The sequence below is a fragment of the Balaenoptera acutorostrata genome, chromosome 1 (genome assembly GCF_949987535.1).
Source record: "Balaenoptera acutorostrata chromosome 1, mBalAcu1.1, whole genome shotgun sequence".
NCBI lineage: Eukaryota > Metazoa > Chordata > Mammalia > Artiodactyla > Balaenopteridae > Balaenoptera > Balaenoptera acutorostrata.
The window spans coordinates 159,675,365-159,689,023 of record NC_080064.1 but is presented as its reverse complement, the minus strand read 5'-3'; the positions used below and the strand labels follow the sequence as shown (position 1 = coordinate 159,689,023).

Below are 13,659 nucleotides of genomic sequence, written 5' to 3'. Positions count from 1 at the left end.
AGATCAATGGAACAAGATAGAAAACCCAGAGATAAACCCATGCACCTATGGTCAACTAATCTATGACAAAGGAGGCAAGGATATACAATGGAGAAAAGACAGTCTTTTCTTTTTTTTTTTTTTTTAAACATCTTTATTGAAGTATAATTGCTTCACAGTGGTGTGTTAGTTTCTGCTTTATAACAAAGTGAATCAGCTACACATATACACACGTTCCCATATCTCCTCCCTCCCGCATCTCCCTCCCTCCCATCCTCCCCATCCCACCCCCCCAGGCGGTCACAAAGCACCGAGCTGATCTCCCTGTGCTATGCGGCTGGTTCCCACTAGCTATCTATTTTACATTGGTAGTGTATATATGTCCATGACACTCTCTCACCCTGTCACGTCTCACCCCTCCCCCTCCCCATATCCTCAAGTCCATTCTTTAGTAGGTCTGTGTCTTTATTCCCATCTTGCCACTAGGTTCTTCATGACCTTTTTTTTTTTTTCCCCCTTAGATTCCATATATATGTGTTAGCATACGGTATTTGTTTTTCTCTTTCTGACTTACTTCACTCTGTATGACAGACTCTAACTCCATCCACCTCATTACAAATACCTCCATTTCATTTCTTTTTATGGCTGAGTAATATTCCATTGTATATATGTGCCACATCTTCTTTATCCATTCATCCGATGATGGACACTTAGGTTGCTTCCATGTCCTGGCTATTGTAAATAGAGCTGCAATGAACATTTTGGTACATGACTCTTTTTGAATTATGGTTTTCTCAGGGTATATGCCCAGTAGTGGGATTGCTGGGTCGTATGGTAGTTCTATTTTTAGTTTTTTAAGGAACCTCCATACTATTCTCCATAGTGGCTGTATCAATTTACATTCCCACCAACAGTGCAAGAGTGTTCCCTTTTCTCCACACCCTCTCCAGCATTTATTGTTTGTAGATTTTTTGATGATGGCCATTCTGACTGGTGTGAGATGATACCTCATTGTAGTTTTGGTTTGCATTTCTGTAATGATTAATGATGTTGAGCATTCTTTCATGTGTCTGTTGGCCATCTGTATATCTTCTTTGGAGAAATGTCTATTTAGGTCTTCTGCCCATTTTTGGATTGGGTTGTTTGTTTTTTTGTTATTGAGCTGCATGAGCTGCTTGTAAATCTTGGAGATTAATCCTTTGTCAGTTGCTTCATTTGAAAATATTTTCTCCCATTCTGAGGGTTGTCTTTTGGTCTTGTTTATGGTTTCCTGTGCTGTGCAAAAGCTTTTAAGTTTCATTAGGTCCCATTTGTTTATTTGTGTTTTTATTTCCATTTCTCTAGGAGCTGGGTCAAAAAGGATCTTGCTGTGATTTATGTCATAGAGTGTTCTGCCTATGTTTTCCTCTAAGAGTTTGATAGTGTCTGGCTTTACACTTAGGTCTTTAATCCATTTTGAGTTTATTTTTGTGTATGGTGTCAGGGAGTGTTCTAATTTCATACTTCTACATGTACCTATCCAATTTTCCCAGCACCACTTATTGAAGAGGCTGTCTTTTCTCCACTGTATATGCTTGCCTCCTTTATCAAAGATAAGGTGACCATACGTGCGTGGGTTTATCTCTGGGCTTTCTATCCTGTTCCATTGATCTATATTTCTGTTTTTGTGCCAGTACCAAACTGTCTTGATTACTGTAGCTTTGTAATATAGTCTGAAGTCAGAGAGCCTGATTCCTCCAGCTCCATTTTTCGTTCTCAAGATTGCTTTGGCTATTCGGGGTCTTTTGTGTCTCCATACAAATTGTGAAATTTTTTGTTCTAGTTCTGTGAAAAATGCCAGTGGTAGTTTGAGAGGGATTGCATTGAATCTGTAGATTGCTTTGGGTAGTAGAGTCATTTTCACAATGTTGATTCTTCCAATCCAAGAACATGGTGACAGTCTTTTCAATAAGTGGTGCTGTGAAAACTGGACAGCTACATGTAAAAGAATGAAATTAGAACACTCCCTAACACCATACACAAAAATAAACCAAAATTGATTAGAGACCTAAATGTAAGACCGGACACTATAAAACTCTTAGAGGAAAACATAGGAAGAACACTCTTTGACATAAATCATGCAAGATCTTTTTTGATCCACCTCCTAGAATAATGGAAATAAAAACAAAAATAAACAAATGGGACCTAATGAAACTTCAAAGATTTTGCACAGCACAGGAAACCATAAACAAGATGAAAAGACAGCCTTCAGAATGGGAGAAAACATTTGCAAACGAATCAGCGGACAAAGGATTAATCCCTAAGGTATATAAACAGCTCTTGCAGCTCAATATTAAAAAAACAAACAACCCAATCCAAAAATGGGCAGAAGACCTAAATAGACATTTCTCCAAAGAAGACATACAAATGGCCAAGAAGCACATGAAAAGCTGCTCAATATCACTAATTATTAGAGAAATGCAAATCAAAACTACAATGAGGTATCACCTCACACCAGTTAGAATGGGCATCATCAGAAAATCTACAAACAACAAATGCTGGAGAGGGTGTGGAGAAAAGCGAACCCTCCTGCATTGTTGGTGGTGATGTAAATTGATACAGCCACTATGGAGAACAGTATGGAGGTTCCTTAAAAAACTAAAAATAGAATTACCATATGATCCAGCAATCTCGCTACTGGGCATATACTCAGAGAAAACCATAATTCAAAAAGAGTCATGTACCAAAATGTTCATTGCAGCACTATTTACAATAGCCAGGTCATGGAAGCAACCTAAATGCCCATCGAGAGACGAATGGATAAAGAAGTTTTGGTACATATATACAATGGAATATTACTCAGCCATAAAAAGGAACGAAATTGGGTCATTTGTAGAGACGTGGATGGATCTAGAGACTGTCATACAGAGTGAAGTAAGTCAGAAAGAGAAAAACAAATATCGTATATTAATGCATATATGTGGAACCTAGGAATATCGTACAGATGAACCAGTTTGCAGGGCAGAAATTGAGACACAGATGTAGAGAACAAACGTATGGACACCAAGGGGGGAAAGCGGCGGGGGTGGGGGTGGTGGTGGGATGAATTGGGAAATTGGGATTGACATGTATACACTGATGTGTATAAAATTGGTGACTAATAAGAATCTGCTGTATAAAAAAAATAAAATTCAAGAATTAAAATAAATAAATAATTAATTAATTTTAAAAGGTCATTAACATTACTTCCCACCAATTCTCCCTTTTTAGAATAATCTTAACCTCACCCCAAAGGGTAATACACACTAACTGATGAGAGGAACATTAAAGGTTTCTCTGAAAAGTACCTACTGTTTCTTTTAGAAAATGGACTCTAGAGCTCTTAGGTAGAATAAGAATAACATTTTTTAAAAGTGTTCACCAGCTAGTGTTAATGCTGTTTTTTTCTCCCAGGCCTCATCGTCTTGGGCGGTTTCCGTAAGGACTCTGTCAGTCTGCTTTAAATTGGGGTTCTACAACTACTGAGTTGTGTTTGGCCCTACATTGGGAGAAAGTGTGGTAGGGCGGGTAGAGGAGGAAGAATTTCTCCTCGGTCTTCTTATTATTTCCAGCTGGGCCTAAGAATTAAACTGACATAAGACAGATAAACAGGAGAAAAGCATCAGCACTTTGTTAAATTTTACATGTACATGGGGGTCCTCACAAAAGAATGAAGACCCAAAGAAACAGAGTTGAACTGGACAAAGAAGTAAATTATGAAAGCGTGACAAGACAAAGGGCCTTGGGCTAGGGCAGTTAACGGTGGGAAAGTAACTAGGAGGGTACTGGTTAGTTTAACAAGGCTTATTTGTACAGATTTTTCTTGATCTCGACTCCCAGTCTCTGGTGATAAGAATGTTGCTTTCCTTCTGTTATAGGGAGGACATCTTCCCAATGGGGGTTTTATCTCTTGCTTTCAGGAAGATAAAGCGGAGGTCAGAGCGCCCTTCTTATACCTGCTGTTTGTCGAGTGCCTTTAGCTCAAAATAATCCTTATGCCAAAGTGACATTTTGGGGGATGGCATATTCTGCCACCCTTCAGGGACATTGTTTACCATTAAGTATTCACCTGGCCCCCTGAGACCTAAGAACAGTTCCTGCTCTGCCCTGTGTTCCACTTTTTATCTGCTTAGAGAAATGGAGAAACATGGCTTCTTTTTTGTTCTGTTTTGCCTTTTAAGCTACTGCTTCCTCATCTACAAATGGGGATAATAATAGTTTATGTCTGGTAGAATTGTGAGCATTAAATGAAATGGGGCAAATAAAGTGATGTACTTAGAAAGGGCTCAGTAAATATTATTGTAGGGAAGGAAAAATAATTTCCCTCTACCCTTCTAGGTTCTTGGCTGAGACACTCCTGTTATAAAAAGATTAATGGGAGAAAAACAACCAGAAATTTAATAACATGTGTACCTCCTGTACACATGGGAGATACCCTGGAAAAACTGCGTGACTCCAAAATGGCCCAAGCCACTACCTTAAATACGATTTCCAGCTAAAGATAAAACACTCGGGTGGGGTGAGGTGGGGGGAGTCATTTATGGGTGTTTATCAGGAAAAGCACAGTAAACAAGGGTAAGGTTGTTATGCAGTTTTAAGTGGTTGCCTTCTGCATTGATAAGAGTTTCTAGAGATTTTGAGCCCTCCTCTTCCTGGTACTGGAGGAAGACACCATTACAAATGGAGATTTCCCTTTTAAATATGTCTCGTACGAAAGGGTAACGTCTCAGTTTCCAGAGCTTCACCTGTGTCTGCAGTTTCTTAAAAATAACCTGCTCAAAATAATGTCAAAGAGGCATATTTTGGGATGATATATTTCGTTCCCCTTCATTATCTAAAACAGATAAACAAAATGCGTTGCTACTTTAGCTGCTCTTCTCCTTGTAGTTTGAAACGTTTGTTTAGAAGTAACGCAAATCAAGATAATCTGTTTTTAAGAATCATCAAGAAAAAAAAAGTCTTGCCTTGCATTTAAGACAATTTGATTTGAATTTTCCTGCAGCCAGAGTTGGCAGGGTTAATGTGCTCCAGCTGAGAGGCCGTGCTGTTACCTTCCGGCAGCCCCATATGCAGATGCTGTTATATTAATTACAAAAGGAAACCTGATTAACTCGAAGTCCTTTAACTGTCAGTGAGGCAGCTGCTCTAGCTCTGAAACAGATTTTCTTCCTCCCTCCTACCGTCAGTCTACAGTTTTTAATCTCTTCTTTAGAAAACTGTTGAAACTGCCTGGTAGGTCCTCAGAGCCCCTGGCTAGTTCAGTCAGCTTTTTTTTTTTTTTTTTTTTTTTAAAGAAATTCACGTTCTTTTATTTATTTATTTATGACTGTGTTGAGTCTTCGTTTCTGTGCGAGGGCTTTCTCCAGTTGCGGAGAGTGGGGACCACTCTTCATCGCGGTGCGCGGGCCTCTCACTGTCGCGGCCTCTCCCGTTGCGGAGCACAGGCTCCAGATGCTCAGGCTCAGTAGTTGTGGCTCACGGGCCCAGCTGCTCTGCGGCATGTGGGATCTTCCCAGACCGGGACTCGAACCCGTGTCCCCTGCATTGGCAGGCAGACTCTCAACCACTGCGCCACCAGGGAAGCCCCGTTCAGTCAGCTTTTGATCTGCCGTTATAGTAGTCCAGGGGGAGCTCGAGTAATTAAATTCAGGTACAGTTTAAAAGAAAAACTATCAGACCAACTGCCCATCCCCCTCAGTTATTTTTCTTTCAACAGTTAAAACCTGATGGAATCCTGGAATTTCAGAACTGGAAGGGATGTTAAAGATGATCTAATCCAAGTCCCTTAGTTCACAGATGAGAAATCCAAGGCTGAGAGAAACAAGTAGGTTGCCAGTCAGTGGTGAAGCCCGGGATGGGAGCGTGTGCCCTCGGCTGGTGCTCTGCCCACTCCCTCACCGACGCATTTGCCGAGAGGAGCAAGGAGTGAAACGATCTCGTTTCAGCTTCATTTCTCTCCATGCTCTTGTTCAAATCTTGTAGACACGTTGAAGAGCAATGAAAAAGCTAAAGATTAGTGGGAGAAGCAAAGGCCTTGGATAATGACGTTTTGAAAAACAGATGGCGATATCCATTTTGAAAACCTTTTCTCAGTCCAGTGGGTTGCACGCAGAACCCTAGCAGAGTGCGTGGAAACGAAAATTAGAACTGGTTTCGCTGTCAGCCCACTCTCCCATTGCACTGGCCTATGGTTGTTTGACTCTAGCGGGTTTATTTATAGTGACTATTTTTGTCACTACAGAGATGGGGGTGTGATAATTTGGACCAGATGAGTAATGGGGTATGTCCGCTGTGGTTTTGGCCAATGCAGCATGGTTTACTGGCTTTCCTATAGTTGACCCTGAGGTCTCAGAGGTGTTGAGATCTCTCCCTCTGGTTCTGAAAAATGGTTACTTGGTTTTTGTTCTCTGTTACCTGCTCTCCAAGCAGCAGCAGTCACAAAACTCATTTAAGCTTATTTTTATTATGGCTTTTATTTAGGCTTATTTTTATAACTTTTGTTATAGGAGTTTGGACACCCGTCTGAGATCTGAGGAAGACTGGGAAAAGAGAAAGAACAGGAAGGGTAGATAAGAGCGAATCTAACTGGACTTCTCACTGCTCAGGCTGAGACTGTGGTCTGCAGGTGAATGGGGAGGTACTATTCTGTTGTCCACCTCTACTCTCCATGTTGAGATGAAGGAGGTTTTTAGGAATGACAGTTGCTCCTATACTATTCACGGTACCAGACTGTTCATCATGCTACTGGACTTTTCTCAGTACTTAGTAGAAACACTTATGGCTTTCTGTAGACAATTCTCCATGGTAAATGGATTCTTACACAGAGCAAGCAAGCGTATAACAAAGCGTGTAACAAAGCAAGTGTATAACAAAGCATTAACTATTTTTTAGTCATTGTGTTGGGTGTTGAGGATACAGAGGGAAATATGGTTCTTCCTGCTTTTGGTAATTATAAACATACAACTGGAATAGTCTGTATAGGGGAGCAAAATTTACCATCCCAAAATGTGTCTCTGTGGTACGAAGATTACTTTAGGCTTGGTTGTTTTAAAGAAACAAAAGGCTCAGGAAGAGCTTTTATCTCCTCTGCCTTAACTGCCTAAAATAATTTAGATAGAGGGCCTATCCCATAAAGAGAGCTATCACCAGGGTTAGCTACAGTGTAATATGAACCAGGTGTAGTAGTCAGGGGAGGAACCTAGCAAGGCCTGTTTGGTCAAAGTCCTCTCTATGTCCCGTTGTTTCTGGATGGCCCAGCAAACATTTGTTTACCAAACATTCACTCTTCATTCTTACTGTGAATTGCCTTGTTTCCCTTTGAAGACCCAGCCCCCTACCCCCTCTCCTTAGTCCAGGATGACATATGTATCTCATTTAACCCGTCTTTGGAATCTCATGTTCAGATTCCCCATGTGTACCTAATTAAATTTCATTTTCTCCTGGTAATCTGTCTCATGTCAATTTAATTCTTAGACCCAGCCAGAGGAAACTAAAAGGGTAGAGGAAAATTGTTTTTCCTCCCTGACAACTGTGGTAAGTGTTGTTTAGTTGTCAATAAGATATGAAGGGACTCAGGACTCACTACTTGCTAAGTGGTTGCACAGCAATTGGCTGTGTCCCCTTGCTTTTATTTTATTTTATTTTTTTTTAAATTTATTTATTTATTTATTTATTTATTTATTTTTTGGGTGTGTTGGGTCTTCGTTTCTGTGCGAGGGCTTTCTCTAGTTGCGGCGAGCGGGGACCACTCTTCATCGCGGTGCGCGGGCCTCTCACTGTCGCGGCCTCTCTTGTTGCGGAGCACAGGCTCCAGACGCGCAGGCGCAGTAGTTGTGGCTCACGGGCTTAGTTGCTCCGCGGCATGTGGGATCTTCCCAGACCAGGGCTCGAACCCGTGTGCCCTGCATTGGCAGGCAGATTCTCAACCACTGCGCCACCAGGGAAGCCCCTCCCCTTGCTTTTAGATTGTATCAGTGGGTCAAATATTAGACCAGTTGTCTGGTGTTTTACTCTCGCGCTTAGTAAATACCTTGCACACAGTTGGGCACTCAGTTAACACTTTGCTTTCTCATCTCTGTCCCAAGAGAACAGATTTCCTGTTTCAGTGTCTCGTATCACTGGTTTACATGTGCTGGCCAGGTGATGTACTTATAGGCCGACATGAAAGGAAGGGCTTAATGAAATTCATAAAGGGGGCTGGGTGAAAGCCAACTTCCTTAAATCTTTTGGTGGTGCCATTTGTGGGAGAGAAAAAGATTTGAGGATTTGAAATACTGAGTTTGAAGCAGGATAGGTAGAGTCTGAAGTAGGACAACCTCTTAAATGAATCAGGCCTCTCTTGCTTCAATTACATAAACAAAATGAACAGCTCATGGTTAAGTGACTAAAGCAAATACTGTTTCACTTGGTGCCACCCTAAATTTCAATTAAGATGTATGTATTTGGCTCCGAGATTGGACTTCTAACAGCCTAAGAACCGTGGGTCTGTGCCTTTCTGGACAAACACAAAGTTGCCTGAATCTTAGACTTGGGCAGGCACTGCCACTGAACAAGCTGGGGAGTGATCAAGTTCAGAATATGAGAGTTCTAGTCAACTAATTTCTGGTTCTTTTTCCCAAATAGATGTTCTCATACTTTAGGAAGACTTTTGTTTTCTCTCTTTTTAAAAAAAATTTTAATTTATTTTTTATTTTTATTTATTTATTTTTGGCTGCATTGGGTCTTTGTTGCTGCACGCGGGCTTTCTCTAGTTGCAGTGAGCGGGGGCTACTCTTCATTGTGGTGCACGGGCTTCTCATTGTGGTGGCTTCTCTTGTTGCGGAGCACGGGCTCTACGCACGCGGGCTTCAGTAGTTGTGGCACGCAGGCTCAGTAGTTGTGGCTCACGGGCTCTAGAGCACAGGCTCAGTAGTTGTGGCACACAGGGTTAGTTGCTCCGAGGGATGTGGGATCTTCCCGGACCAGGGCTCGAACTCATGTCACCTGCATTGGCAGGCAGATTCTTAATCACTGTGCCACCAGGGAAGTCCCTTGTTTTCTCTTGAGTATTATTTGATCTGTTTAGATGAGTGTGGTGTCCTGAAAGGATATTTCTGAGATGGATCACACCTCTGCCTAGATTTGCCTGGATTTTATCCTAACAGGTAGTTCTTTCCCTTTGTCTTATTCAGGGTCTTGTCCTCCATAAACTGAAAGAATGTGATTTGATTAGGAGATATTGATCTTAATTGAGCACCCAGTGTTTTTTTTTTTTTTTTTTTTTTTATTTATTTTTGGCTGTGTTGGGTCTTCGGTTCGTGCGAGGGCCTTCTCCAGTTGTGGCAAGCGGGGGCCACTCTTCATCGCGGTGCGGGGACCGCTCTTCATCGCGGTGCGCGGGCCTTTCTCTATCGCGGCCCCTCCCGTCGCGGGGCACAGGCTCCAGACGCGCAGGCTCAGCAATTGTGGCTCACGGGCCCAGCTGCTCCGTGGCATGTGGGATCTTCCCAGACCAGGGCTCGAACCCGTGTCCCCTGCATTAGCAGGCAGATTCTCAACCACTGCGCCACCAGGGAAGCCCACCCAGTGTTTTAAGAAAACAGATTACTTGGCAGCTGGGATGCTGTCACCAGCCATCAGTGAAATGAACCAGAAAAGATTCTAGAGCTTATGCACACTTGAATAACATTTTATTTCAATACATGCGTATTTAAAGACTGGCTCATACATTTAGTTATAAAATATGTTATAAATGAGGAAAATAAGCTAAAACTGCATGTGGTAGAGTCATTTTAAAGGGCCTTTATATGTTCAAGTATTAGGTCTTGTGTCACAAGGAAAGTTTTCATTTTGATATATTCGGGTCTTGGATCCCAGTTAGTGTGGTCTTTTCTGGCTTTGTCAATTTAATGATCTTGTACCTGAGTCCTTGTAAACTCCTTAGGCTGTCCCTCCACTGGTTGAAAAACGAGAGGGGAGGGTAGATCAGGTCACTGCCACCTTTCTGGATAGAAACAACTGTTCTGGGAATGAGCCAGAGAGGGGAATCCTGTTTGATATTTGAGGAACCTTTTCTGACTGGGATGTTTTCCTGGTATCTCCTTCAGCCAAGAGCTTCCGAGAAATTTCTTTTCTAGGAGCCTGACATCCTAATGGGATCTCCCTGGCAGTCTTTCCCTACCCCTCCTCACTCTTCTCTCTGTACTCCTTTCTCCTTCTCCACCCTCCCCTTCCCCAACCAGGCCAGCTGAGCTGCATTTCCTTCCCACCTAAGGAAGAGAAGTACCTCCAGCAGATTGTGGACTGCCTCCCCTGCATCTTGATCCTCGGCCAGGACTGTAATGTCAAGTGCCAGCTGTTGAACCTGCTCTTGGGGCTGCAGGTGCTTCCCACCACCAAGCTGGGCAATGAGGAGAACTGTAAGCTTCGGCGCCTCCGCTTCACCTATGGGACTCAGACTCGGGTCAGCCTGGCACTCCCTGGCCAGTATGAACTAGTGCACACGCTGGTTGCTCACCAGGGCAACTGGGAGACCATCCCTGAGGAGGACCTGGAGGTCCAAGAGGACAGTGAGGATGCTGCCCATGTTTTAGCCGAACTGGAGGTGACGATGCACCATGCTCTCTTACAGGTACCAAACTCACACTTACATAGTTGCACAGATATATACCAGCTTTCCTTGTATTTGAGCTTTCTCAGAAAGTAATTTGGCAATATGTACTCTGGGCTCTGAGCATCAGCTGATAGAGTCAAAGGAACATGATCTAGGAAGTTGAAAACCAGACAAGGCTGTAGCAGTGCCCATCCCTGCCCCTACTACCATGCTGCAAGGCCCTGGGCAATTTGCTTAATCCCTGTCTAAAATTGAAGGACTGTGGTACTTTCATCTCAATGTGCTTTGACAGAATTAGGATCAGGGTTAGAAATCCTTTTTTCATTTCTTAGCAGAAAGGTGTTGCTAGAATTGTCTCTAGCCATCCCTTTCTAAAAGGTGCAAGTAAGATGATTAATGTTCTTATTTGAGTTGAGAACAAGTGAAGAACTTTTGAAGTTTTCCTTAGACCTGCCATTATTTACTAAGTGGGACAGATCATGTCTCCTACTTTCTAAGGGACTTCAGAACTTGAGGACAGGTCTGGCTCAATGTAAGGAGATATGGAGAGCCCGTCATCTGAAGAATATCTTTGCTTTTCTCAAAGATATTCTTCCAACTCCCAAACAGAACACAGGTCTTGCGGCATCTCCTAAAAGATCATATTGTCTATCTGGTATTCAGATCTCCATTTAGGAAGGACTTGTCTCTTGTGCAGGGCTTCCCTTGCTACTGTATAGCTAGGACTGGGCTGTTTGATTAGGCCAAATGGGGATGAGCAGAGGACGTGACTATGTCGGGGGTCAGGAGCTGGTAGGAATAAAAGAATGCAGACATGCTCAAAACAGAGAGTCCATCACCATGGTTAGCTGTGCCAGGAAGGAAGGGCTAGTTTGGCAGGACTAGGAGAATGGTTTCTTCTTCTCTTCACCTACCCCTGTTCTAGAAGGCTTGATCTCTCAGTCAGTGAGTGAGTGCTTTGGTTGTGGCCTCGGCCTGTGATCCTCTAGAAGTAGAAACTGTCATCTCATTTCCTTCCAGAGTCCAGATTTCTTTTATCTCGATAAATGCTAGAGGGGGCTACGTATACCAGCCAGCATTTCCTCTCAGCTCAGTTTCAGTGGTGGCTTTCCTCTGTGTTCAGACTGGGAGCGTGCACTGCTTAGCTCCAGGACGATGTTAGAGTTCTTGGATAACTCTGACAGTAGCTCTGACAATGATCTTTGTTTATTGACTGAGCCTGCTCATTTGACCCACAAACTTCTTCACAATTCATAAGTATTTGATCCATACACAATCTCTATAGTATTCTGTTCTGGTCTAGTTCCTTCAGTTTCCAATAGCTTGGTGGTTTTCAAACTTTTTTAGATTTTAATTCACTCTAAGAAATAACATTTTATTATCAGGACCCAGTACATATATACATGCATACATTTGAAATAAAGTTTCATGAGACAATACTTTTACTTCTTGCAAAACACACTGATATTTTCTTCTCTCTTCTATTTGACTTCCTTTTTTTAAAAAATGATGGTAGCAACCCACTAAATTGATGATCTGACTTAATGTGTTGTGACCTGCAACTTAAAAAACACTGTTAAGTAGCTGAAATGACTGCTATTAGTTGGGTGGTGATTTTTCCTGTTCTTGCCTTTTATAAACAGTCTTGGAATGTGAACAAAGCCATCTGCAGGACAGGCACATTATTTGATTGATTTTTCTGTGTCCCTTCATTTTATTGGTTTTAATTTTTAATGCTCATTTACTTTTGTCCCATGAATTGAGGCGATAAAATAGTCAAAGAAAAGAAAGTGAGAGTCATTTCCCAAGTGCATACCTGAGCACGTATCTTACTGGTGAGAGTTCCCAGCGCTGCTCCAGGTGTATGTAGTAAGCACTCAGACTGAGTTAACAGTTAAGGAGGCTACTTGGCTGGGAGGAAAGTTGAGATACCTAATCAACTTTCTCTCTGCACAGTTGAAATATATATTCTCTTTCTTGAGAAATATTCTTCTCTTTTCTTGTGGAATTCTCCAGCCTCTCATGTTCTGTTTCATGTGGTTTGTGAGGCTTCCTTAGCCAGTGTTTCTCCGGATCTGCTTTATACTCCAATGGTTTTGATGTGGAAACAGCATTTCTAACTTTAGAATCCCTTGATGCTGAGCCTCAGAGGGGCCTTAGCAGCCTTTGGGGCGCTCAGGCCCTGCTCTGTCACTATAGTCAGGCTCCTGTCTCCATTTAGTGTTTCAGGGATGCTCAGCTTACTGCTGGGAGCATTTCCTAACTACCTTGAAGATTCTCTGTGCCAGTGAGAAAGATCTTTTTTTGTTTAGCTCCAGTTATATTTAGGACCAGGGAGTTAGCTCTAAACAGCCCTTCCATTTGGTTTGTAAAGGGAGTGGTAAAGAAAGGAAACATTTAGCTAAAGGAAACCAAGATTGAAATAGGGGAAGTGAGATGTTCATTTTTAACTGTCAAATTATTAAAACAGAATTTCCCCTTACCCTCTTATACAATGGTCATTCTTCTAATACGTTACTTTAAAGGCCTCATAAATTAGCCATTTTCAATTTGTTCTGGAATAGGCCAACTCACATGGTACCCACATGGAATACCACAGTATTCCCAGCTTTTTAGCTCTGGGTCCCCTGAGATTCTCAGTTCATAATTCAATAATAGAGGAATACTATCAAGCTGTTAGTTTCTGAAACCTCATTTAGTGTTAAAACATAGTCATTTTCCAGCTGGCAACACATTTTACCATTCACCATATTCACTAGTTCTGTCTTTTTTTTTTTTTTTTTTTTTTTAATTTATTTTTGGCGGCATCGTGTCTTTGTTGCTGCGTGTGGACTAGTTCTGTCTTCATTTACATACTTCCCCTTCCTAACCTTCACCCCCTTTCTGGTACATACATCACCTCCTTTTCTTTTTTGTTCCTTTTACAAGTCTAGCGGAACACAGCTGTCTGCCTTAGAGTTGCCTCAGTCTGATGTGTGAGTGTGTATATGTTTTTCCCTTTGAACACCTGTAAGAAAAGGAATAAAAAGAAGCAGAGATGACTAAACTTCTTCAGGCTAAGATGGGATTCC

At 42.1% G+C, this 13,659-nt stretch overlaps 1 protein-coding gene across 3 annotated transcripts in view; it reads left to right on the top strand.

Annotated features, from left to right (window-relative positions):
- The window catches only part of DSTYK (dual serine/threonine and tyrosine protein kinase), a 58,091-nt gene that overhangs the window by 15,673 nt on the left and 28,759 nt on the right, over nt 1–13,659 (top strand). For all 3 annotated transcript variants that reach the window (XM_007182794.2, XM_057526141.1, XM_007182796.2), the window contains one exon: nt 10,218–10,606. In XM_007182794.2, coding sequence (XP_007182856.2) covers nt 10,218–10,606 — 389 coding nt within the window. The remainder of the gene's footprint in view (nt 1–10,217; nt 10,607–13,659) is intronic.